The sequence below is a fragment of the Pimephales promelas genome, chromosome 16, assembly GCF_988280905.1.
Source record: "Pimephales promelas chromosome 16, fPimPro1.hap1.1, whole genome shotgun sequence".
NCBI lineage: Eukaryota > Metazoa > Chordata > Actinopteri > Cypriniformes > Leuciscidae > Pimephales > Pimephales promelas.
In genome coordinates this window covers 21,052,275-21,078,822 of record NC_142784.1, presented here as the reverse complement: position 1 = coordinate 21,078,822, position 26,548 = coordinate 21,052,275, and the positions used below count along the sequence as shown (strand labels likewise).

The 26,548-nt window shown below is 37.7% G+C and overlaps 3 protein-coding genes and 1 long non-coding RNA gene across 5 annotated transcripts in view; 2 read left to right on the top strand and 2 right to left on the bottom strand.

Annotated features, from left to right (window-relative positions):
- The window catches only part of slc13a5b (solute carrier family 13 member 5b), an 8,976-nt gene extending 3,359 nt beyond the window's left edge, over positions 1–5,617 (top strand). The window contains exons 8-12 of the mRNA XM_039670673.2: positions 109–215; positions 356–477; positions 839–1,000; positions 1,400–1,537; positions 4,183–5,617. Of these exons, the coding sequence (XP_039526607.1) occupies positions 109–215; positions 356–477; positions 839–1,000; positions 1,400–1,537; positions 4,183–4,308 (655 nt within the window). The 3' untranslated portion in view covers positions 4,309–5,617. The remainder of the gene's footprint in view (positions 1–108; positions 216–355; positions 478–838; positions 1,001–1,399; positions 1,538–4,182) is intronic.
- Positions 1–12,808, bottom strand: part of LOC148973347 (uncharacterized) — a 14,970-nt gene extending 2,162 nt beyond the window's left edge. Inside the window, exon 1 of the long non-coding RNA XR_016146869.1 lies at positions 12,629–12,808. This is a non-coding gene — a long non-coding RNA (uncharacterized LOC148973347). The remainder of the gene's footprint in view (positions 1–12,628) is intronic.
- On the top strand, positions 8,327–15,211 carry slc47a3 (solute carrier family 47 member 3). The gene is made up of 17 exons (XM_039670674.2): positions 8,327–8,594; positions 9,114–9,215; positions 9,310–9,378; positions 9,465–9,613; positions 9,806–9,848; positions 10,023–10,067; positions 10,142–10,239; positions 10,338–10,435; positions 10,523–10,636; positions 11,164–11,231; positions 11,304–11,412; positions 11,560–11,635; positions 12,459–12,528; positions 12,740–12,872; positions 13,303–13,397; positions 13,496–13,538; positions 13,623–15,211. The coding sequence occupies exons 1-17, from the start codon at positions 8,478–8,480 to the stop codon at positions 13,835–13,837; spliced, it is 1,644 nt and encodes a 547-aa protein (XP_039526608.2). The 5' UTR covers positions 8,327–8,477; the 3' UTR covers positions 13,838–15,211.
- Positions 14,670–26,548, bottom strand: slc47a4 (solute carrier family 47 member 4). 2 transcript variants are annotated; one of them, XM_039670669.2, is made up of 18 exons: positions 26,382–26,548; positions 25,897–26,230; positions 25,153–25,254; positions 24,959–25,027; positions 24,007–24,155; positions 23,853–23,895; positions 23,719–23,763; positions 23,532–23,629; positions 23,347–23,444; positions 21,493–21,606; positions 20,188–20,255; positions 19,977–20,085; positions 19,797–19,872; positions 19,564–19,633; positions 18,709–18,841; positions 18,494–18,588; positions 18,295–18,393; positions 14,670–16,869 (listed from the first exon to the last, which is right to left on the bottom strand). In XM_039670669.2, the coding sequence occupies exons 2-18, from the start codon at positions 26,035–26,037 to the stop codon at positions 16,567–16,569; spliced, it is 1,812 nt and encodes a 603-aa protein (XP_039526603.2). In that variant the 5' UTR covers positions 26,038–26,230; positions 26,382–26,548; the 3' UTR covers positions 14,670–16,566. The 2 variants fall into 2 exon arrangements, with proteins under 2 accessions (XP_039526603.2, XP_039526602.2); XM_039670668.2 differs by having other exon boundaries at positions 25,897–26,548.

Sequence of the window (26,548 nt, the reverse complement as noted above, 5' to 3'; positions counted from 1 at the left end):
CAAAATAGATTATTTGATATTTATACAAAATTATATTATCTGGTATTAATAATATATTTAGGACATTTTGGAATAACAATATTACTTTGATGTTTAATATTCATTCAGATATGTGACAGATGCTACAGTTGCAGTCTTCGTTGCCATGTTGCTCTTTATTCTTCCATCAAAACCACCTCGGCTTTGCTTCTGGTCATCAACAGGCTCTGAAACAGGTAGTAATATTTTACACAACAAAAATGTCTAGACTGAAAACACCAGAGCCTATTAGAGCTACTGTATATGTCAGATGGCTGAGAGTTTGGATTCTGTTTGCTATGGACCACTATATATATATATATTTTTTCATTCACAGATCCTCAGCTCTCTTCTGCACCCAGTACAGCCCTGCTGTCCTGGAAAATAGCTCAAAAGAAGTTACCCTGGAACATAGTTTTGCTTCTAGGTGGAGGATTTGCCCTGGCCAAAGGTAGTGAGGTGAGAGTGTTATGCAAATTTCTCCAAACCGTTGTCATGATACCGCAGCCATTTCGCTTGACCAACTTGATCCCTGCAATGCAAAATCTATGTAGGGAAATGTTTTGCCCTCACACAAATTCCTATTGAAATTACAATGATGGCGAACACAAATTTCACCAAGCAACGGTAAATGTGACCTTTAGGTCTCATATTGATATTGTGCATCACATGTCCAAAACCTCATAATTTACTACTAATAATAAAAACTTGACCATAATGATGAATTGATGTAATCATCATTATGATTAAAATAGTGAATAACTTCCATATTTTTGACCTGCAATTAACTTATATCTCTTCTATCTCTTTTGTATCTCAGGAGTCAGGTCTATCCAGATGGATTGGAAACCAGTTGACTCCCCTACATAGTATCCCTCCCTGGGCCATTGTTATCATCCTGTGCCTCGTGATTGCCGTTTTCACTGAATGCACCAGCAATGTGGCCACAGCAACTCTTTTCCTCCCTGTTCTTGCTACTATGGTAAGAATTGAATGCAACACAGGAGCAAAATTGAAAGCCCTAAGGAGGTTTTCTCATACTTATCAGGGAATAGGTGCTGGAAAAAAGCCTAAAAGTATGCGTATGTGTACATGTACATGTATATTTATATTTATATGTGCCCAAAAGGCACAGGTGCTCAAATTCTTGAAATAGCATCATCAGCCATGAAGTTGTATTGCTCACCAGCTGTGCAATGCTTTAATAAAAGAAGCCGCTCTGTGCAGACATGACTCACAGTTTGCTCTAATCTCTAAGATTACAGCCCTATTACAGACACTTTATGACGAGCTTAGAAAACAGGCACTTAGATCAGAGACAAATGACTCAGCGCTATCCACAATTAAATCTAATTCAAACATTTCTGATTCTGTTTCACAGTCTCAATCTGTTGGAATCAACCCTCTTTACGTCATGGTGCCATGCACACTCAGCGCATCCTTCGCGTTCATGTTACCTGTGGCTACTCCTCCAAACGCTATAGTCTTTTCCTACGGATACCTCAAAGTTTCAGATATGGTGAGTTTCATGATATGTTTTCGCTTCGGACTCGGACCCAAGAGAATCTTTTCACTCCACAGCCATTTCTGACTCTCTTGATTACGCTAGAGCAGTGTTTGTGGATGACTGACATTCTCCTCGCAGGAACGTGCCCATCAAGTCAATACGGTCGAGACTCAATGATCTCGCTAGAGAGAGAGCCCCCTCATCCACACCCCAATCTAACACTCTCCACATGAGGTGCTACTTCGGCTGGTGGCCGAAGGGTGTGAGTGTGGAACAAACCGACGACTGTATGTCCGTGGACCACGCCCCTCTCTTCAGTGACGCAACCCGCGAGTATTCAGGGGATTCCCCCGGGTCTATTTTCGGATGCCCTGCGGGTTTCCCTTGATGCTCCAGAATCGGATCTGTTGTCCATTGCAGCATCACAGGGCGGGCTAGAATCTTCAGAAAGTGAAGATTCGACAGTGCTGTCACTTTCGGGTGTGCATATGGCATTTGTCGAGTCAGATCCTGAGATGACGGCCATGCTTTCCCAGGCTGCTGCAAGCATCGGACTAGAGTGGAACCTTTTACCCTGTCCTGGGCGCTCGTCAGCACTCCTGTCAGCGTCCACTCTAATATCTTTTTTCCCGGATGTGTATCAGGAGATCTCGATATCCTCGAAGACTCCCATGTCTTCCAGCAATTCCTCGTTGATCTCCTCCTCCCTTCTTTTCCTCGACGGGGCCGCTGCCCATGGGTACACTGGGGTCCCTCCGGTTGAACGCTCTGTCGCGATGCTCGACTGTGTTCTCAGAGTGCTTCTTCTCGGCGCGATCCTAAGCACCCGTCTGAAGCCTGTAGTTTTTCGTCTACACTTGTGGCGAAATTCTATAGCAATACAGGACAGGCAGCCGCCTCAATGCATGCGATGGCCATTCTGCTGGTCTACCAGACCCAGATGCTCACGGACATGCACAAGGGTGGGACTGACCCAGGGCTCTTCAATGAGCTGTGCGCCACCATTGACCTTGCTCTCTGAGTGACGAAAGGGGCCGTACGCTTCCTGGATCAGGTGATGCCTACCAATCTGTGGCTAAACCTGATGTGCAGGATGTCAGGCGGACCCTTCTGCTTGACACCCCCATATCCTTGGTCGGCCTCTTCGGAGGTGCAGTTAAGGGCTTTGTTCTCAACCGCCCACAAGCAGACTGAGGCTTATTCTGCCCCGGCGGCCGCGCCGTCCGTTCAGATCCCTCAGTCCGCCCACCGCCAAAGGCAGCCTCCTGCAGCTCCCACCCCGCCCGTTCACCCGGGCTGGCTCTGGAAGCAGCAGGGGAACGCCACAGCCCTCTCCAGCAACCTGGTTGGGGTGCCATGTTCAATGGATGTGCTGCTGCGGGCTCCTGGACAGGACCCCAGCGCCTATAGCACGTCAATACGTTGAAGTGGAACCTCTTCGTCAACTGGTGCTCTTCTCACCGAGAAGATCCCCGGAGATGTTTGATCAGTGTTGTGCTTTCCTTTCTTCAAGATGGGTTGGAGCAAAGGCTGTCTCCCTCAAAGTCTATGTTCCCAGTATTGTCACACACTATGACCCAGTCGAAGGTAAGTCTGTGGGGAAGCATGACCTGATCGTTAGGTTCCTGAGTGAAGCGAGGAGACTGAATCCTCCTTGCCCTCCTCTTGTTCCCTCTTTGGACCTCTCAGTGGTTCTAACTGCCCTGCAGAGTGCTCCCCTTAAACCTTTGCAATCAGTGGAGCTTAAGTTCCTGTCAATGAAGACAGTGCTCCTGGTTGCATTGGCCTCCATCAAGAGGGTGGAGGTGCCCAAGGTTTCTACCACTCCCTTCCAGGACCAGGTGGTGAACCTACAAGCGCTGCCCCTGGACGAGGCAGACCCAGCCTTGGCACTGCTTTGTCCAGTACGTGCTCTCCGCGCCTATGTACTGTAGACAGAACGCAGTGTTTCAGGACCTCAGACCAAGGGAAAGACTCTCTCCAAGCAAAGGCTGTCTCACAGGTTAGTGCAGTGTTTCCCAACCCTGTTCCTGGCGGCACACCAACACTGCGCGTATTCTTTGTCTCCATTACCAAACACACCTGATTTAACTCATCAGCTCATAATCAGATGGGTTCAGGTGTGTTTGATTAGGGAGACAAAGAATACGCGCAGTGTTGGTGTGCCGCCAGGAACAGGGTTGGGAAACACTGGGTTAGTGGACGCCATTGCTTTGGCATACCAGCAGCAAGGTCTGTCTTCCTGCCACTTTCCGCTGTACCACGGGGATCGCCTGAGTTCAGTCTTGGCTCCTCAGCGAAGAAACATATCTGCATGTTGCCGGCATCCTCCTTCATACCCATGAGGTAAGGCAGAGATATGAAATGCAAATTCCGAAGATCCATGTCACTTCTTTGCCATTGACTTGTTTTGTATACTCGTCAATAAGTCAATAGGCTTTCTAAGCGAAACCCCATTCGTTGTCATCCGACGGAATGTCTCCGTTCCCTACTCAGGGTCGGGGTTACATCCGTAACCGAGACGTTATGTCTGTGAATGTAAAAACAGAGAATTGTTCAAACAAATGTGGCTCCATACATAGACAAACCATAAGTTGTTTTACCACTTCTAAAAGATGTGACTCACTCAGTGACATTTAACTTTTTGTTTTTCTCAGGCAAAAACTGGCATGATGATGAATGTCATAGGGATTTTCTGTATCACCTTAGCCATCAACACCTGGGGAAAAGCTATGTTCAAGCTAGATTCTTTCCCTGCATGGGCCAACCAAACAGTAATATGATGGACAGTATGAGGCCGAATGAAAACCAGCAAGCTGCTAGTTTTCTTCCATTATTTTCATAAACTTCATGGATCCAGGCTGTAGTACAGAGAAACTGAAACCTGCCATGTCTTGCAGTACTATTTTGCACATTGATAACCTCTTTCACTTAAGGGTCTGACTAAATAAGCAGCCATATATGCTATGTTCAAATATTTGGGGTCAGTAAGATTTTTTGATTGTTTTTTTTTTTTTTTTTTTTTAGATGGGAAAGCCGAAATTTTAGCATGCAATACCAGTCTTTGTGTCGTTTTTATATAAAAGCATTATTTAAAAAAGAAAAACTGACTCTTAGTGACCACAAACTTTGAACAGTATGCAGGATCATCACATTTTGAGTAGACATAAATTAATCTAACAAAAATAAGAAAGCATTTTAAGCAGCAGGTTAGAAAAATTATTTTCAGAAGGCATCCTAATCTGTCAGAATCACAACTAGAGCAATCCTTTCCTCAACTTAATAAGGCAGCATTATTGACATTAACTCCAATTGTAATTACCGTTTTGAAATTCTTATGACTGAGATATGAAAGCCTCATCCACAACTGCCTTAAATCTCAGGGCATTAAATAGAGAAACACATCGGGCAACTACATAAAATGAAACAAATACCTCATAGTTCATAACAGGTGTACTGAAACTTTTCAACATAGATAGATTTGGGCAATCAGATTATTAAAATATATCTATGTTGTTGTGTTTTAGCAGGTTTTACAGTATGTAAATATGCAACTTCAATACCATGTGTACATCTACGCTTCAAGTTTTTATAATTCCACTGAATCAACCAATCAGTGATTACTGTACCTATAACATCAAAATGACTTGAATGTTCTTAAATGAAATACTGCACAATTGTAAAGCATTTGACATTGGTGTGAATGAGGGACAGTCTTCCAGAGTTTATTGCACCTATACTATATATTCCAGTGTGATGTGTGAGTTCATTGATTCATTGATTTTGTTTGATTGAATGCAATGCTTACTGAATACTTATTTTGGAATTTTGGATAAATTATTAGAATAAATAAATCTGTTTATGAATATAAAGCACTTAAAGTGCATGACTGTAAATGAAATATGCTCTCAAACTGCTGTTATGTTGTGTTAAAGAGATAAAACTGAATAAAACCATATCTTTCCCTACAACAATGCACATTCTGTTCAATGTTGATTGTGGTTATGTTATGCTTCTGGTAACATGCCCAATGTTAAAAAACTGACACCAGCTGCTGTTTAATATACTTAAACATTGCACACCAAGAAAACACTAAAAGGACTTTATAGTCTTCACTTTCATTAAGTTCAAAGTGATCCCGCCAGTACAAATTAAATGTGAAGCAAAACTATTTGGGGAAAAGTCATGGCACAGAAATAATGACAGCAATGACAATGTTCTATAAACATTGAGTCCTATAAAATAGCTCAGCTGACTCTGTCATCCAAGCACAGCCAGATATGGTTCACTTAAAAATAAGGAGCCAGTCTGTAATATAGAAAGAAAGCTAACAGATTTTCTGCACAAATATATATATGAAGAGTTCAGATGAAAAAAGCCTCTAAATGCCATTTGAAATTTTCTTCTTTAATGATGATTTTTATCAAACTTGTATATTTAAGTTCATTAATTTCACTTAAATAACAATTAATAGGTAATTATCATTGCCATTTAAGTGAAATCACTGAACTTAAATATACAAGCTTGATAAAAATGATTATTCTAGAAAATTTCAAATGGCACTTAGAGGCTTTTGCATCTGAACTCTTCATATATATATATATATATATATATATATATACACACAAAAAAGGAAAAAAAAAACGTGAGACTTACAATTCAATATATTTAGGTTTCTTCCAAGCAAAACTAATGTTAGCGTATATGATTTCCAATTGGTAACAATTAATGAATTAACAAATCAATAAGTAATTCTTCTAAGAACTTTTTCCGTAGGTTTAACCAAAAACGTACCTTGTTACACCGAGTTATTACTGACAGCCTAAAGAGAACGTTCACAGGACATAGTTATTTTTACATTCACAGAACTAAAAGTTGTTAGCTGGGCCAACCCTAAAAAATGTGGAAAAATTCTGGTCTCAAGCAGGAACATGATGTATCCCTAATATCAACAGAAAGCAGGGGGTTCCACACAAAAATAGTAAAAAGCGGTTAAAACAGTGATGACTTTAAAAATCAATGTTTGGTTGTGACTGTAACTCTCAATGACAATCTGGTCAAGTTAAATCCTAAGGGGCAGACAGTGCTGCACCACTGCAAATCCACCTGATGATTTCACAAACCATCCTTGGCTAGAAGCACTGGATTAATGATAGCCCATGGTCTTGTGGAGACAAAAGACTAGACTTCACAACCATGTGTTTATAGTGTCATGCACAGCGCATAATAATCCTCAATTGCTGAGGTATGACCAGGTTGAAACCTCATGATAATTTCTTGCAATTGCTGCAATAACAGGAATGTTGCAATTTTGGTCAGGTTTAGATGCATGCGGCCAAATGGGCTGCAGAATGAAAGAAGTGTGCCAAACAAAGAAATCCTTTTTAAAAATAGCAGTCACATAACACACAAAACTCTTTGGCATGAAACAAAACGAGGAAATTGAATTACAGAAAGTGATTCTCAAAAAAGGTCTGCCTTTCACCACAGAATGCATTTTTTTTTCTATTTAAGAAATTTAATTGTTACAGGCCTAACAAGTAAGCAGCTAACAAGTGGTTGGGTGTGCTGTGACACTGTGATCACTGTGATCTTAGATCTTTGAGGGAAGGAACAGATATAATTACAGTGCCCTTTTCTGCTTTTTGGCATCTCCAACACCCACTCATTATCCAACTGAACCAAAAGCGCATATGCCTCAGCCTCCAATTTGGCTGTATTATACATATAAGAAGCCCGCAAAAAACAGTAAAGCATAAGTTAATTTTTGCTTGACTTTTTGTTGAACTAAGTGAACGTGGTTAACTCTTTACTTTCTGGTAAGTATATGTTGGATAAAAAGGCTAATTCATTTACTAGTAGCCTGTATTAGTGACACAAAATAAGTATGCTACTTTGGGAGAGAGCGGGGAGAGTTTTGTCAAAGGTTTTGTAGGTTAAAAGCTCTCCAATTAAAAGATTAAAATATTATATTATTATAGGCTATATAAATTATCATCGTTAAACTGTCTCTGTGCTTTCATCTAGTTAATTGTTGCGTAATTGTTTTATAGCTTAAACATGCTTATAGAGCTAAACTCTGACTCCCTGAGAAATATTCATTGGAATAAAAAGTGTATCCAAGACGACAATCTATTTTAATTTTAGGACAAATAGCTCCACCAAATGGCGACACAAGTAGTGCACAAACGATCTGTTTCACTAAACATAGAAACCAAGTTGAAATATCAAATGTCAGTTTTATGAGGATACCTTTAAAAATTTCATGTTTTTTCCCCCCCAATACTTTTATAAAAGGTACAGCAAGAAGTTGTGGACTCTCCCATAATAGAGCAGTCTCTTCCAGAAGCGGCTAGCCTAGCTGTGACAGCGCGCTGGCTTCTGTATTATGTTGGAAATTCCGAGGGTCACATTTGCTATTATACTGCAAACTATTAATGAAGTACACAAGACGTTTGGATGTTCTCTTTCTCACTACGATTTTAAAGTGGCAAAGTGCTGTTATAGCCTATAGGCCCTATATCTATTTACTGCTGCTGTTTTTTCATTATTACTGTGCGTGTTGAAATGAGCAAAATAAGAGATTCCTATCATTCAAAATGTACACTTATTTTTTTTCCCACTTCAGGCCTTACGAAACGCATAAATTTGGACGATAAACAAATATTAGAGTTTGAAAACTCATTTCCTCTCGACAGTGGCCAACGTCTTTGTCCAAAATTAATCCGAAATATTCATATTTCAAGATCGATCGATCCGCCCATCTCACGTGAGCTGGATTGGACTACGGATCTGTGACTCATTTATGACCAGGAATGAAAAGTGCGGTTGAACTTAATATTCAGCATACAGATAGGCAAAGGGGAACAATCATCTTAACCAACGGCTATATAGCTTTTTCACGGCTCGTGTTTCAGGTTTCTGTGAATCATCCATCAAGCTATTTTTCAAGATGAATGAAGCAGAAAATACATCCACATGTCAAGGATACTCAAGATGTTTTCTAAGTTTTTTACCTGTGGACTTCACAAGAGAAATAGTAAACTTGTGCTATATAGCTCTTCCCGTGGTAAGCCTGTAAAGTATTTTATTTTAACTCTAAATTGCGTTTAACGTCATGGTTTAATCGATTAACTGATTAATATTAGCATTATTTTATCAGTATTCTTTATTAGTTTAACCACTAGCCTTTTATTGTGTACAGTACATCAATTTGACGTCCAATGTGATTGTGAAGTGACGTAATTTCTGACCCCAGTGGAAGCAAACGGAATAACAGCGGTTATGTAAACCGCACTTTATTTCTCCTCCCAAAAAATAGCTAAATAAATAAATAAATAGAAAACCTGCTTTTTTGAAAACCCATAGGACCCTAAAAACCCTAAATTTCCTGGTTTGGCCCACAAATTGACATCACTTTAAAGCAAAGCCAACAGAAGAAGTGTAATCATAATTTTTGAGAGAGTTATATAAATCATTACATTTAATTATCATTCTTTTGAGTTTGGCTAACATCACAGAAATTACACACTTCACCTTTATTAAAAGCCGTGTTACCCATTAGACTCTCTCTGTGCTTTCTTCTCAGTTTTTGTCTTATCTTTTCGACTATTTAATCATTCTTGTAAGCACTGTGTTTTGTGGACACTTGGGAAAGATAGAGCTTGATGGTGTGACGCTTGCCATAGCTGTGAGTTTTAAATATTTATCTCCTTTTCAAATGTGTAATGTCATTTAAATTTTAGCCTAGAGAGTAATAATACATTTTACCATGTCCTCACCAGGCTATCAGTGTTATGGGTATTGGTATTGGCTATGGCTTGTCTGCAGCATGCGACACGCTTATTTCTCAGGTAGAGGCTGCCATGCATTACTCCGTTCATTCACACACAAACAAGTACAACTTTATATGTCTCACACTCTTGCTCTATCTTTGCAGGCTTATGGAGCTGGTAACTTTCATCAAGTTGGTGTTATAACTCAGAGAGCAATTTTAATTCTGTTACTCGCATGTTTTCCATGCTGCGCCTTTCTTATCAATACAGAGTCAATATTGCTGGTTGTGGGACAAAGCCCAGAGGTTGCCAGGTGAGAACAACTATTCAGGACTGGTATTATCAAACAGGGACTAGAGGCAAAAATGCAGACCGTCACAGACTACAATAGTCCATGCAATGCTAGTAATATTTTTATGGAACATATTTGGGTACTTCACTGGACTTAGTTATCAAAGAAAGAACAGGCTAAAACATAATTATCATTAACCTTCTTCTGTTTCAGAGTATCTCAGCAGTATGTGAACATTTTTTTGCCAGGTCTTCCGGTATGTTTTTCATATACACATTATCTGAAAAAGTTACCACACATCAACGTAACACACTTATTTAGTCACATCTCAAATCTACTGAATGCCTAAAAAAATTTTGCACCACTTATGGTCTAATGGTTGTTATTTCATAAACTCTGTGACTCAGTGTAGTATTTTTTTATCTCATAGGCTGCATTTATGTTCATTATTGAAGCGAAATATCTACAGAATCAGGTAGGAGAAAAATATGAAAATGAACGGTTCCTAGAAAGCATGAATGTGAAACTTAATGAAATCTCTCATTTTAGGGAATAATTTGGCCTCTGGTCATAACTGGAATACTGGCAAATGTCCTAAATGTTTTAATCAACTATATCCTCCTCTTTGTTCTGGACATGGGTGTTCCGTGAGTTTCCATAACATTTGCTCTTAAACTACAGGACAGAAAGGAACATAGAAATCAAAGACATGATAGCTTACTGACCGTGTGTATTTCAACTTCAGAGGATCAGCAGCTGCTAATACCATCTCTCAGTACAGTTTGGCGATCATATTGTTAATCTACATCCGATGCAAAGATCTTCATAAGGACACTTGGGCTGGTCAGTTCAAAATCTGTATATATTATTATGTGCAGCATGTGAAAGCCAATGAAAGTTGACGGATATATTTTCTTTGTGGCCGTATAGGTTGGTCGATGGACTGTTTGCAGGAGTGGGGCTCATTCATTCATCTGGCCATTCCAAGTATGCTCATGTTGTGTGCAGAGTGGTGGACGTACGAGATTGGAGGGCTGTTGTCAGGTTAGAGCGCATGCTTCTCAAACATTTACAGGTACAGCAAATAATATTTTTTAGAACATGTCTAGTCATTTAAGTATTATTAGAGTTGATATAAGAGTTCAATAGGCCACAACCCACAGGATGGTGAATTGGAATTATAGAAAGAAGAATGAACTATAATCTTTGGCTATTTGAACGTAGCCTAGTGTAAATAGTAGTTAGATGCTATTTGCATACATTTTATTGTAGTAGATTATAAAACAGTATACTGTAATACCAACATATTCAGTGTATATGATTAATGAAAAATACTTCAAAACAACTGCAAAACGGTCTTTAACGTTTGGTTTTGAAAGGCTTTAAGGATACAATTCTGGAAAATCAATTCTACTTTGTTATATTCTAAATTAAATTACAATTCTGCATTGCTTCTCAATTCAAATTCAGGAAATGATTTGGAATTTAAAAGGGGGTTTCAATCCAGTTCTGAATTTCACAGAACCCTGTTCCTGACCTTTGATTTATTTATTTATTTATTTTTATGGCAGGTCTGATAAGTGAAGTGGAGCTTGGAGCTCAGTCAGTTCTGTATGGACTGGCAAATATTGCTTACATGGTATATTTTCATTCGTGTGAAAGTGTTTTATTTCAAGTATGTGAACACTATAAGTGAGTGGCCTGTGTTCAGTTCCCTATAGGTTTCAGTGTGGCTGGAAGTGTGAGAGTGGGGAATGCCGTGGGAGCAGGAGATGTTGCTCAAGCCAAGCTCTCTGCTAGACTCTCTATAATTTGTGCAGGTAATTCTAAGAAGGAACAAATGACCCGCTGTATTGGATATGTTCTTTGCAAATAGGTTGCTTATCCATTTTTCATATTATTTATTATCCATTTATTCTTATTCTTAAGAAATATGTGTAAATTATGATTTTGTATTTTATTTACAGTTTCTGTTGCAGTGGTTTTGGCAACTGTCGTTGGTTCCTCAAAGAATGTAATTGCTTATATCTTCACAAATGACAAGTGAGAGTTCTTCCTTTAGTTAAAAACCATTTCAGTCATGATAACATTTTAGTCTCAGAGTGGATTATTTTAACCAGCATTTACTGGCATGGGGCATGAGCTTAATTTTGGCGGAAGAGATCTGCTACACTACTGCTGCACAAATGCAAGAATCAGCTTAGTCAAAAGGACAGACTGCTGCAAGAAAATGGTAGAACCACTTTAACCGCTTTAGGTGATGCTGGGGAGGAGGAGGCATAGACAGTAGTTTTCATAATCATGCAGGAGGGCAATCGCAGTCTAAGGTATGAGACATATGGTTTCATGGATTAGGAAGTACTTCTGATTGGCTGATGCCACTGCATTGGAAGAACCAATCAGCGCTTGGTTAGAGTTTCATGCCCGAACTATGTGTTTGCAACTTTTCCCGTAATTATCTTCTGTGTAATTTTCTCCTGGAGAAAATTGGAAAAACTCCAGAATGAACTTTGCTCAGGTGATGCTTTATTAACTTTATATTTTTAAGGCATTTCAAAATCTTTGCTCAAAAAGAAGTTTTAGATGAACATTTTTCCAGATACAAAAACAAGTTATGTATGCAGTATACACGGGATTTAAAATATACATTTTATAATTAAAAGGTTTCTTTTTAAATAATTTTATATATATATATTTTTAATAATAATTAGTTTTCTTTATAATAATTCTAGATTTTACATCTGTAAATAACAACATTAACCTGTGTTTAAAAATAACATACAAAGCCCCAAACTCATACAATAGCTAAAAATGTTTCTTGAAAAAAGCATTTTGACCAAAATAATAAATGTCCTTCTTCTCACAGAGACATCAGAGCAAGGGTTGCCACGGTAATGGTTTTATACGCTCCTTTCCATCTACTTGATGCCACAGCGGTAAGTCATTAGCCGAGTTGTGTTAGAGCATTCACAGCCCTCATTAGTGTTAATAACAAAACTGACAACAACACAATGATTATGAAAGTTGAGTTCAAACCTTAATTGCATTGGATGTTGTCCTTCATGCATAAATAAATCGGAGGCTGCACTGGAATGGGTCATCTGGGGAGATGATGTTAATTATCGTTTCTTCCTTTAATCCAATCAGGCAGCAGGTGGCAGTATAGTGAAAGGCCTGGGAAAACAGAAAATGGGGGCAATCTGCAACCTTGTAGGATATTATGGTGTTGGCTGTCCAATTGGAATATCCTTGATGTTTGCTGCTAAAATGGGAATTTTTGGTGAGATATGTGATAATACATTTTCTAATTTTCTATTATATATATACTGTATATTGTGTATATACAGTATATATATAAATATGTATATATATATATATACACACACACACACACACACACACATATAAATACATATATATATATATATATATATACAATTTATATTACATATAATATAAACATATAAATATAAATAAATTGTATTTAAAATGTTAAACATTTTTATATTTAACAATCTATGTAATTTGTTTTCACTGTCTTACATTTCATGTAAATCATTCATTTATACAGTTACACATGAGATAAGAGAAATATTAATTATAATATATATTATAATTAATATTTCTCTTATCTCATACGTGGGGGAAATATATTATTTCTATATCTATATCATGCATTTTTTGTAAATCATTGCTTAAATCTCCTCAAGGTCTGTGGACTGGCCTGTTGATTTCAGTCTTCCTTCAGTCAGTGTTCCTTATTGTCCTTCTTTTCAAACTGAACTGGAAAAAAGTAACTGAAGAGGTGATATCGGATTTCATTTTATTAAAAGCTTTATACCTTTAAACTGCTTTAGTTCTTTTACAGTGCATTTGAGCTTGATCTAAATATGAACTTTTCAGGCACAGATCAGGGCTGGTGTACTGCCAAGAAGGACGGATGATGGTACTATGTTTGTTTAGATGCTAATAATTAAAAAGTCTGATTATATATAATGAGGCATGCAAATAAGAGTCATTTTCTTGACAGGTGCACAAGAGGATGGCAGACATATTGAGGACTGTGCTGTGAATAATGCTACCGATGTGGATGGGCTACTGGATGATCAGACCGATGTGATAGTCGCTACAGTGAGGATGCAGCTGCCACTGAGGGTGTTAGTGCTGCGCCGTTGCCTGGCTCTGGTAGCTATGCTTTTGCTCCTCGCTGCTGGATTCACTGTTAAATTCTTTCTTAACAGATGACAGCCTAATAACAGTCGAAGGACTGGTATTGGGGAAATGTCTTAAAGCAGACAGACAGACAGTCCACCCACATTATGGATGGTAGGGTGCCACCCAAAAAGGTGCGCACCTGTGCAACATGTCCACTTTGTATCTGAAAAGCAGGTACAAAGCGGGGCACCTTTCCGAGATTTCAGATGGTGTCCATGCATTGTTTACAAGTACCAGTGCATTATTTTATTTTTACATCACATGGGGTGAATCATTTTGTACTTGCTCATATTGTGTTAATGTTTATATTTATTTATATAAATATATTTTATTAATCTGACTCTGTGAAACAAAAACAACCTGTACAATCTCAAGTCCTACAATAACGCTATTACCACTTGCTCTCGCATCTTTATCATTAAATTAATTTATGTTTAAAAGAGCAAATGTGTTACAGCAAACACAAATGTGAAGAATGGAAAGATGTGGAAAAATATACTTTATGCACGCTTATGCAAAAATATACACACACATTGGTTGTCATTAAAGTCAACATGCGAGGCGAGAGAGCGAGACGATAATTCCTTTCCTCTAGCAGCCTGTCACTCACATGGGATTGCAGCAATTAGTAAACAGCAGTGATCCAATTAATTATCAATAGACAAAATCAAGCCCCGCACCAAATGTACCTCATTCGAAAAGTCATTTCACTATATGCCACAATAAAGAATCAAAATTTCAGTTTTATGCTAACTATAATTGCTGAGACCATGCCACATTGCTATGATTTTCACATAGACTTTGTTCGATCAACACACAAGGATCAAGGGATGAGAATTTTGTTAGAAAACGTATTTTTCGTTTTCATTTGACCTGGCTCTAAATATAGCTCTGATGAAAAACCAGTGTTCGATTTTGCTGTATTTGTCGCCAATTTATTAGATCTCTCTTATCCATAAAATAAGTAAGCATGACCAGAGTTCTTGTGAGAAGAATTTATTGAAGGTAGTACTGTAGTTCTTGAGCAGCGATGTTAACATGTCAATCAAAGAATCTAAACCCTTCTAAGAATCTTAACTTCTCCCAAAGTTCTGTCTGTGGGACAGGACTTTATACCTGAAGACAAAAGGGCTACTAACAATAAATACTGTTAGGACTTCCGACTGAAGATGCAATCTACAATACATTCCTGAGGAATGCTGTTCTTTTGTTATTCTAACTGTATGAACCACTTGGTTCACACCTTTACAGACACAGTTTCAGTGAAATTGCATCTGAGACACAGTCACAATGTAAATGACTAAAGATCTGACTAAAGATCACTGAAATACATGAAAACTGCTCTGAATCAAATGTGCAGTTTTACAGCGGTTTTAAATTACAGACTAAGTTAATTATAGATTATCTTTTTACAAAAAACAATTTTAAAGATGGGGTGAGTACTAAAGACCGCCCACAACAGGGCATAAATAATGTGCTTAACCAGCAATATTATTATAATATGTTAATCCTGATGCAACAAACACAATGACAGGAAAGCTCTGGATGGACATATCAGCATGGATATATTTGAATATGTGTAAGCTTAGACAAGAGGCAACATTTGTATTTTGGATCCAGAAAATTCAAGATAAAAGTAGATTAAAAATAGTATATATAAATGGGCCATCCTGTTTATGTGCACACAAAGGCACTTTAATTTAAGATATATAGTCATATGCCAATAGAAGAAAGCTTACAATCTTGATTGATAGCCTTAATAGAAAATAAAAAGATATAAAGTATAATGGATGTCCAACCATAGATGACCTTAACCAGATGGAGCTAGTACATTTGATGGTTCACCAGTTGTCTGTGGATATTTACTGTAACCTTTAAAAACTCATATGTATGAAAGCTTGTTTCCGCCACTAAATAAAAAAAAAATTAGATAAAAATAATTGAAACTTTTATCTCACAATTGTGAGATATGAAGTCGCAATTCTGAGAAATAAAGTCGCAATTGCGAGATATCAAGTCGCAATTCTGTGAAATAAAGTCGCAATTACAAGATATGTTAAAATAAAACTTTTTATAAACATCAAAGCATAGTGTCCGTTCTGGCAGGTCACGTTAGTGAAATTCGCATCAGCTGACTCTCAGCTGATTCACGTCTACCTATAGGAATACGACGCCTATCACTGTATACATATATAAGCTCCTTGAGTATTATCAGCAGCTATCGCGTTTCTCAGGAGCTAATTACCCTCCTCCATCCCCAGCTCCTCCTCTCGTCATTCAGGATTTGCCATTCAGATTCCCCTTGAATCAGAAAAAAATTCTCAAATCATGTTGTACTATAAAAACTTGAATTAATGATATCTGCAATATATTCATGTTGGTTCACCATGTTTAATAATACTGCTTTCTGTATGTGACAGCGTGGCTTTGTAGAATATCTTCTTTTTAGCAGTATTTCTCCAACAGACGCCTGACTACAAATGTCAACTGAAGAGATTATATGACTGTGTCACTGGGGAACAGACCTTTTTTCTGCTAAGCTGGTCGATTTTCTCACCATTCGGCCTAATGATGTGGACAAAGCAAATGCACTGAGGATAAAATACATGATCATCTGTCTAGGTCACAATATAGAGGCTGAGACGACTGTAAAAATGTGTCTATTTTTCTAATTCAATAAAAAATGTTGTTGCTTCTCACAGCATACAGATACATACAGATAATGTTCACACACATTGAATCTACCTAAGGTCCTATTTTCATACAATACTTGTTGAATAAATAGGAGCGGCTGTGGTAAAGTTTGAGACCAAAGTAAAATTTGCACCGGCACCATAAGACACCTCAGGTAAAGGCACAATGAGATGGATGGCTATCCCTACAGCTAGGATGAGAAGAGCAGCGAGGGTAGTCAGACCCCTCCTGAGGATCAGCTGAGAGGTAGAGAGCAGAGCTGTGGGCTTTTCCTCCACGCGAGTCACGTTTGGCTCCTCATGTACCACAGTACTGTTGAGCCCCTCCTCCTGATCGTGAGAGCTCACAACCATGTATCCATTCCCATTCTGATACAGTGAGACACAATTTTACTATTATAAAGGTTTTAACTGTGCCATGGGTGATGCATTTTTAAAAAGGGTTTCTTAAAGGGATAGTTCACATTGAAATTAATTTTTTGGTATGTTTCAGCTTACCTCAAGGGCATCCAAGGTAGGTGTCCTTGTTTCGACAGTAGTTTCAATTTTGATATTTTTAGGTCAAACCATTCTTGCCTGTCAGTCATACAATGCAGGTCTATGGTCACCACCTCAAAGAGCATGCACAGGGAAGTCCAAATTAGTTTAGAATCTTCACTGTGAAGGGTAAGACTTCTGAAATCTCTGTGTAAACAATGAGTGAAATACACACGCGAGAGATCACTTTCCGGCGCTTGTGCAGACCTAAGCGCCCAAGGCCTCAGATCACTTGGACGTTGCTGTGGTTACAAGAGGAAAAACCGCTAAAACATAGTGTTCGTTTTCTCATAACAAACCACTCGTTTCATGTCTTAGGCCATCAATGTGTACTTACATTTACGAGTCATTAAATCATGTTTAATTTTGACTTCTCTGTGCATGCTCTTTGAGGTGGTGACCATAGACCTGCATTATATGACTGACAGACAAGAACGGTTTGACCTAAAAATATCAAAATTGAAACTACTGCGGAAACAAAGACACCTACCTGTACATCTTGGATGCCCTTGAGGTAAGCTAAAACATACCAAAAATTAATTTCAAAGTGAACTATCCCTTTAAGGGGATAGTTCAGCCAAAAATAATTTTACTCACCCTCATGTCATTCAAAACCTGTATGACTTTATGAAAATGGTTTCAGTGTTTTTTGTCGAAACAATCAAAATGAATGAGGTCCAATTATGTTTTGAACCCCATTGACATTCATTATCTGGACAAAAAACTGTTGCACCTTCACCAACGCATTCTCACCCCAAGGCGTCACCTTTGACCATGCTTCAATATTTGACGTTTTAGGCGCCCTTTAGCGTCACTTACATGACGCGATCCTACGGCGTCATCTAACTGACGCTAAAGGAAAGCGTCAGTTAGAGGACGCGGTTAGGTTTAGGTGTGGGGTGGGGGTAGGGTACACGCGATCCTAGGGCGTCATCTTACTGACGCTAAAGGGCGCCTAAAGCGTCAGATATTGAAGCATGTCCAAATGCTTCCCAAGGCGTCAGTTAAGTGACGCCTTGGGGGTGAGAATGGGCTGCCTTCACTTGTGTTCCACAAAAGAAGTAAAGTCATTGTTATCATAGGAACAACATGAGGATGATAAAATGACAAATTCAATTTTTGGTGAACTATTCCTTTAAAAACACATTAAAGAATCGTCTGACTGCATTCATTTTAGCATGTTATTTTTTGAATTAATTGTGGTAAAATAATGCATACTTTTTATCAATAGATTTTACTGATAAAACAACAACATACCTCTGTATTCAGGACCACCTGGTAGAAGCTGTTGCGATGATTTGAATCAAACTCAGGGGTCACTCCTCCATTTGCACTCTTTCCTGTACGCTCAATTGCCTTGCAAAGAGAAAAAGTTACAGAACTCAACTATAATCACATGATCATGAGCAGTATAATTAGAAGAAAGGTCCAGTTTTAATAGGTATAACATGCCTACCTCTTTGGTCATTTTCTTCCAGTCTAATTTGAAAATGGCCACAACAAAAAAAATTGCAAGCAAAAAGACTGCAATAAGGAGGCCCAGCCAAAAGCCTGAAAGAGCGGGAGAGAAATCATTGTATATATTAAAAGGTTCCCTGATCATTTGTGTACTTAAACATCAATAATTGTAACAGGAGTCAATATCATGCATTTAGTTGTAACAAGGCGAACCAGCAACTTGTAACTTGGCCGTGAACATCAGAACAATGCACGATGGGAGTCCAATGCAGTAGTAGCCAAAGAGGTTAGCAATAGCAGCTATCTTCTGCTGCCCGGTGCCAATGAGAATGCCCATGCCAACACACTGAAAACAATGATGAAATAAATAAAATATAAATACATCAAAATACTAAACTTGATTTAAAACAATGTATTTGACAAGATAGCTAGCCTATATATAAAATATAAATACACATAATTATATATATATATATATATATATAAGATATATATATAAGATAAACATGACTGATATGGTGAATGTAAACATGGTTTGTGCAACATTAGCAACACATTATTAGCTGTTTGATAATGTAAATGCTAATCATATTAATTACCAATATGTGTCCGACATTGTAAAGAGCGTTAACATGCAGCGTTTACTACAGTAACTTGACTGAGTGGATCTCTATCCGCATACTAAATGAAGCAAGGGTGTAGAGTTAAATTCAAGCTATTTTAAGGCTTTTTTTTCCACATGAAAAACATTTATTAAAAAATTATTAAAAGGGATAAAATTATTGACTACAGGGGGACTTTAAATCATCAATATAATCTGACAATATAATCTGATTATTATCGTTAACTTTTTTTGTTTCTTCGAAGCAAAACACACTTTAACTAAACTAAACTAAAATATTTTAAAAATTCAACTATTTTACCTTTGCATTAAGGGCAACATTTCTCATTTTTGTTTAGTACAAAAAATGGCTAAAAATTCAAATTTCAAAAATAAACATGATTTAATAACGTTAAATAAAACAGTCTCTGGGAAAAATGAGGAATAAAAGTTTGTGCAGAACTCACCACTACTCCATTAAAGAACTGAAGAGGGCAGTAGATGTTAAGTAGCTGAGACACAAGCTCTGCTATAGTCCTAAACAAACATCACAATGGAAAACACAGCTGTTGTTGACATTATTTCTGTTAAATCATAATTTTTAATGTTTAGACAAGAGCGTTTACAGATTTGTTCAAGTGTACTCATGACAACAAGCATTTTGTTTTACATGCTTGAAATAATAAGGAAAGCGGCTTACTCATCTGAAGTGAATATGAAGCCAATGACCGTTTTTGTTGAGCCCAGGACTAAACCTTGAATGATTGCTATAACAGCTGGGGAAAAAAATTAACATTTACAAGACATCAATTGGTGCTTCATATGACTAAGTGTCATGAAAAATTTAGGAATGATTGATATCAAATTAAATGAGTTTTACCTGAGCTGATGAGAGAAACCTTGCAGGTGACGATGGCAGCAGCTGTTTCCCCAGCGCCAAGTGCATTTCCCACACGAACACATGCTGCTCCTTGCATTCCTAATGGGATCTGGAATATCAAGATGGATATGATAAAAACCACACAATCATGAAAAGGATAAAGGTCAATTTTATATGATAATATGAATATTCTCAGATAATCCAAACACACCATGAAGTTGATGTACGCCAGCATTATAACCACGTGTTGAGCAGCCAGGTCAACCTCACTCAGCATTCCTGATGGGATGAGAAGAGTCAGTGGGAATGGGATAATTCAGTGGAAAAGCAATAGTAAAATCAAACTGGTTAAATATACAAACAAACATTTATTTTCTGTTCTGTGAGTGTAACTGTGATGATTTTTGCATCATCGAGATTTTAGTAATTTTGTTGTTTTTGTCATTTTTTTTAGTACATCTAGTTAAACTAAATACACTGAGCGCAACACTTTTGTTTTTGCTCCCATTTTTCATGAGCTGAACTCAAAGATCTAAGACTTTTGTACACAAAAGACCTATTTCTCTCAAATACTGGTCACAAATCTGTCTAAATCAGTGTTAGTGAGCACTTCTCCTTTGCTGAGATTATCCATCCACCTCTCAGGTGTGGCATATTAAGATGCTGATTAGACAGCATTATTTATTCCACAGGTGTGCCTTAGGCTGGCCATTCTAAAAGTCTAATGGAATTTTTTTTACTGTATTGGGGGGTCCAAAAACCAGTCAGCATCTGGTGTGACCACCCTTTGCCTCACGCATCTCCTTCGCATAGAGTTGATCAGGTTGTTGATTGTGGCCTGTGGGATGTTGGTCCACTCCTCTCCAATGGCTGTGCGAAGTTGTTGTATATTAGCAGGAACTGGAACACGCTGTCATATACATCGATCCAGAGCATCCCAAACATGCTCAATGGGTGACACATCAGGTGAGTATGCTGGCCATGAAAGAACTGGGATGTTTTCAGCTTCCAGGAATTGTGAATAAATTCATGGTCAACAGCTCTGGTGGATATTCTTGCCGTCAGCATGCCAATTGCACACTCCCTCACAACAATGACATCTGAGGCATTGAGCTGTATGATAAAACTTCACATTTTATAGTGGCTAGCCTAAGGCACACCTGTGCAATAATCATACTGTCTAATCAGCATCTTGATATGCAACACCTGAAAGGTGGATGGATTATCTCGGCAAAGGAGAAGTGCTCTCTAACATAGATTTAGACAGACATGTGAACAATATTTCAGAGAAATAGGCCTTTTGTGTAAATAGAAAAAGTCTTAGATCTTTGAGATGAAAAATGGGGGCAAAAACAAAAGTGTTGCATTTATAATTTTGTTCAGTGTAAGAAAGAAATGTTGCCTTGATAACTTGCAGAAGTAAAATAAAAATGATTTATTTATTTCAGCTAAGTTATATTGCATTTTGAGCAACAAAGTTATGGTTTAGTTAACTAAAAAAAAAACTTGAATGTACCTGCCAGGAAGCCTCCAACTTCATAGATCCACCATTCAAAACAGGTCATCAGGGTACTGGGGATGGCCAGCTTCATATAGGAACCCCATTCCTGCAGGGCCTCAGAAGACCACCCTGTTGGACGAAAACAGTAAGGCCCTGTTACACCTGGTATTTACGTTTTGGTCGATTGGATCTAGACGAGGGACACACATTCCCGTTTACATCTGGTGCTTTAAAACTTCTCTTTTGTACAATTTCAAGCACGTCTGCGCTGATTTCTTCGAGGGGAGGGTCTTTGCACAGATAAATACATAGGTTTTTTCAGATCTTTCGATCTAATGGATAAAATAACGTCACGCAATTTACGGTAGCAATTTTCCCCATGTACATACTACAGTAATTGCAATAACTGCAGTTATAAACTAGATAACGCTAACCCTATAATCCTATAACCTTAACTCATGTAGTTACCTTATATTACCCAGTACTTTCTTAGGTGAGTACACTGTAAAATAAAGTGCCACCCAATTTACATACGAACGCACACAGAGACGACGACAAAACATATGGAGAAAGGCAGTTCTTGTTTCTGCACTGACAGCTGTAAGATCACGCCGAACGCTCTGAGTGCTGTTAAAAACCAGGAATGGTGGAGAATATTGTGCTTGGTATGCTTTATTGTCTTTAAACCAAACTTGGGTCTTCAGCCAACAAAGTCTAAATCCTATCTGACTAGTGCGCTTCCCATAATGTTTACACATTAAGTCAGTAGGTGGCCTTTTGTGGTTGTTTGAACACATTCTACCACATGAGTGTCTACACCACGAAAGCAATCAGGTCAAATGTATTTTCGACTTCCTCTGGAAGTGATCAAAAGTTGATTAGCTGAAAACGTTTTAGAGCCCATTTAAACCTGTATTTAGTGTAGTTCACATGTAAATAATTCACACTTCTTACGCACATGACAAATAGCACTGTTTAGGATGCACCGATTCCATTAAAATTAACCGGACTTGTCAGGCAAATGAACAGATAGCCTAAAAAACTATTTGTGACCATCACCATGGATTCGAGTATTATAGGCTTTTTTAACAGAATAATTTTGCTGCTTATTGCTACGTTTTACTCTATATACTAAGGATGCACTGATATAAAAAAATTGATAATAACCGATAATTCTTTATATTTGATAACTGATAACTGAAATTTTGGCCGATAATATAATTTTTAAGAGCCTGATGGCAAACAAAAATTTTCATCAATAAAAGCCATATCCCAAGCACACAATTATAATTATAACACACTTATTATAATTAGATGTAGTATGACAGATGCTGTACCCTGTATATGTTGCTGTCAACTGTATTTTCTTTTTTCAAAACCATCATGGTGAACACTGTGCATCTGAAGTGTCTCAGCTGAAAGAAATAATCCACTATGTGCTTTAATATATTGATCAACTTTTTTTACCGATAATGATAACATTAAAAATAAACATATCTTGGACTATACCGATATAGTGGCCGATATATTGTGCGTCTCTACTATATACTCTTATTTAATTCATGACATTGTCTGTTTATTGTTTTGTGTAAATGTATCAAGTTTGAAGCTGATTGAGACTGTGTATTTGTTTATTCAAAATCAAACCAATGTTGTTTCAAAAGACTAAGATACAAATCTGAAACTTAAACATTCAAGAAAATAGTGTCCCTTATGGAGTTTTATTTTGTTAGTATCTTGAGGTGTTTTTATTTAGTCTTTTTCCCTTCAAAAGTGCTTGACTAGATTAATAATACGTTTTAAATATGAGTTGGTAGTTTGGCAAACTTATGTTTCAGAGTAACTTCCCTAATATTCATAGACACTCACCTCCCCAAGTTTTCTCATGGAGCTTCTGCCAGCGAATGAAATAAAACAGGGCAAAACAATTAAAGACCTGACCAAAGGTGTTTGCAGCAGCAGACCCACTGAAAATGCACAGAAAACAAATCTTATTATCAAAATACTAAAAAAAAAAAAAAAACACTAAATATGAAAAACATACTTATACTCACTAAACTCCAAAATCCCACCAGTACAGCAGAAAGTAGTTCACTATCACATTGGCAACATTGGCAACTGCAGATGCATACATCTGAGGCATGATCACTCCCTATACAGATGGTTCATGAGTATTACAAGGACAACATACAGGAACCGAATGCAGTTATTAAGTTGTTGATTTCCTTAAAAGATCTGTACCTGGTTCTGAAGGTATGACAGTTGCAGCTGATACAGAAACATGGCCTGTAATATAGACAGATTCAAAGAATTATTGGATTTGAGTTTAACAGTACTGGAAATGCAATCCATAATCATCCATTAGTGGACCTTACTGGAATTGCTGGCAAATATGCAACCACATAGAGCTGTGCAATCCTGAGAGAGAGAGAAACTGTTAGTTTTCAGTCTGACACCATATTTTGAACTAGTACAGTCAATGTCAATACAAATGTGTTCAGTCAGTGAGTGTCAAAGAGTGGCACTTACCTGGCCACCTCTGGGTCCTGTCCCAGATAGAGAAGGAGCGGTTGGGTGTTCACAAGCAAAGCACAACAGGGCAAACTGAAGAGCATCAGAATTACGATGCCTCTCTGCAGTATTATGCCCACACGGAGAAGGTTCTTACTCCCAAATGTCTGAGGGCAAGATGTTAGACTGCCATAAGATATCAGTTATTTTACCATACATGCGAGAATGGTCTGAGGGATATCCAGTGTTGTGGGAAAGTTACTTTGAAAAGTAATGCCTTACAATATTGCGTTACTCCCTTAAAAAGTAAATAATTGCCATACTTAGTTACTTTTTTAGAAAAGTAATGTGTTACGTTACTTTTGCTTTACTTTATCTCACCTGGGCAGGGCTTGTTTGTTTTTGCTTATGCCAAAAAAAGTTCTATTTTGGAGCAAATGTAAAACTAAAAACAACAAAATGCAATTTCACACGTGTACAGTAGAGGAAAAATCGGAAGCCATTTTTATTTACGGTTTCATTGAATATCAGCAGCAAGTACATTGGTCAATAATGTGTGATTAAACGAGTTTTATTTATTGCAGGTTTGCGTATTTTGATTTTGCATTTCACTGTTTTTATTCATTTTGAGGAATACGGATAATTTTTTTGGTGCAAGTGAGATCTCTGCACTTGCAATTTTTTTTCAACATGATGACAGGAGAGCTTTCAGTCAATAAATAGGAAAGCAAAGTGACATGCATTACTTATTTGAGAAAGTTATTTCTCAAAATATTTTGCTGTAAATTTAAAAGTAACGCGTTACTTTAAAAAAAAGGATTCTGATTACGTAACTCGAGTTACTTGTACTGAGGTTTTAAAAATAAAACATAGTAAACATTAAGTGAATCTTAGTAGGCCTTTCATTGTCCATGCTTTTGGTTTATTATTTTATTACACAGTTGGAGTGCTATTTGTATGGAAAACACACCTGTGATACCAAAGTGTCACATGGCAAAGCAAGTCCAAACCCCGTCGCTGCAGCTGTTACATTGATAGTCTGAAAAATAAATGCATTGGACAAATTGTGTGAGCTTGTGAATCATTGCTCATATTGTATATCTAAAAAAAATGTGGTACATAGCACATATTTGCCGGCAGAAGTTTTGATTGAAGCAGACGTACAGCTGAGGCCATGGCGTAGCCCGCTAGCACAGTGTTCCCCATACGTCCACAAAACATTGTCACCACAAAGAAAAGGAGGAAATTCAGGAACCGACACACAAGCTAAGAATACAAACAAAGAAATATTTAGCACAAAATGGAGATGAAAGTCCTGGAGTCACATGGACTGCGGTTATTAAAGTCCACAGTCACATGGATGAAAAAAAAGCACCTATTTATCTGAATTTTTTTCTAATTATATTTTAACAGATCTAGTCTGGAAATATACTGTAAAATCTGCTTTAACATAATTTCCAATTTTTTTACACAGCTTATTTTATACAGGATGCAAGAATTAACAATCGAGAATCAACTCTTCTAGGATTAATTTGTGTTCAAATGGACATGCATGGAGACATGATACAAAATGTAACCAAAACAGATCATGGTCTATTCAGGAATGGATACACTCTAAACAATGCTGGGTTGTTTTAACCCAAATTTGGTTCAAATATGGACAAACCCAAATGTTGGGTTAAAAATGTAATTAAAAATTTTAACCCAACTTCAACTTTTTTTTATTGCATTTTTAACTGCCAACATTTGGTTTTGTCCATTTAAGACCCAAATTTGGGTTAAAACAACCCAACATTTTTTAGAGTGTAATTTCTATGTAAGCCACTGCATTTCTTTGCCAGCTCTTTCACTATTAATACAGAACAAGTATAGCACATTATCATGATGTGTATGTGACAGAATCCTCACCAGGGGTCCAGTCATCCGCAGGATGTGGTAGAGCTCTTCTCTGTATACCAGAGGGATGCAGCGCCTTAAAAAACCACAGCAAAACAGCTTGGCACTGGGCTCCATAGACAAAGTGTCAGTTCTGGGACTCGAGACGTCCATGATCTTTTCAGATGTGATCCTCGAAGCCACTGTAAGGGGTCTGACTGCTAGTTCATAGACTGTTAGGGGCCCTTAGAGCTGTTCATTCTTCAGGTCCACATTCACAACCTTTGAAGGCTTACAGATTAACTGAGGTGAAGACAATGTGACGCTTTGATTTAATCCACAGGATGGGAGGAGAACGTTTGCAGTCCTGGCAAAGAGTTGCATTGTTTTGCAAGATCAATCGGTTATTTAAAAAAATCCAATTACAAGCTGATTAACAGCTATATTTACAGCACATTAATCAGCATAATGATATTGAATATATCCAGTGCTGCTTTGAATACTCATGGTGTACTTACGGTAACTGTGTAACAGCAGAAGACTCCCAGCTCTAACATGCCACAATTATACAGTCCAGCTCTAGCTCTACCTCAACAAAGAAGTTACAACGCTCTTTTCTGGAAAGTGTTACGCATTACTTATTGTTACTTAAAGGGTTAGTTCACCCAAAAATGAAAATTCTGTC

Coding starts and splice junctions, on each gene's coding strand:
- slc47a3 (XM_039670674.2), top strand. CDS start 8,478: ATGAATGAAGCAGAAAATACATCCACATGTCAAGGATACTCAAGATGT. Junction 11,232..11,303: donor TGGCAAATATTGCTTACATG/GTATATTTTCAT, acceptor GCCTGTGTTCAG/TTCCCTATAGGTTTCAGTGT. Junction 13,398..13,495: donor GGAAAAAAGTAACTGAAGAG/GTGATATCGGAT, acceptor TGAACTTTTCAG/GCACAGATCAGGGCTGGTGT.
- slc47a4 (XM_039670668.2), bottom strand. CDS start 26,037: ATGGACGTCTCGAGTCCCAGAACTGACACTTTGTCTATGGAGCCCAGT. Junction 19,634..19,796: donor TTCATATTCACTTCAGATGA/GTAAGCCGCTTT, acceptor ATGTTTGTTTAG/GACTATAGCAGAGCTTGTGT. Junction 18,589..18,708: donor GGCCAAGTTACAAGTTGCTG/GTTCGCCTTGTT, acceptor CCGCTCTTTCAG/GCTTTTGGCTGGGCCTCCTT.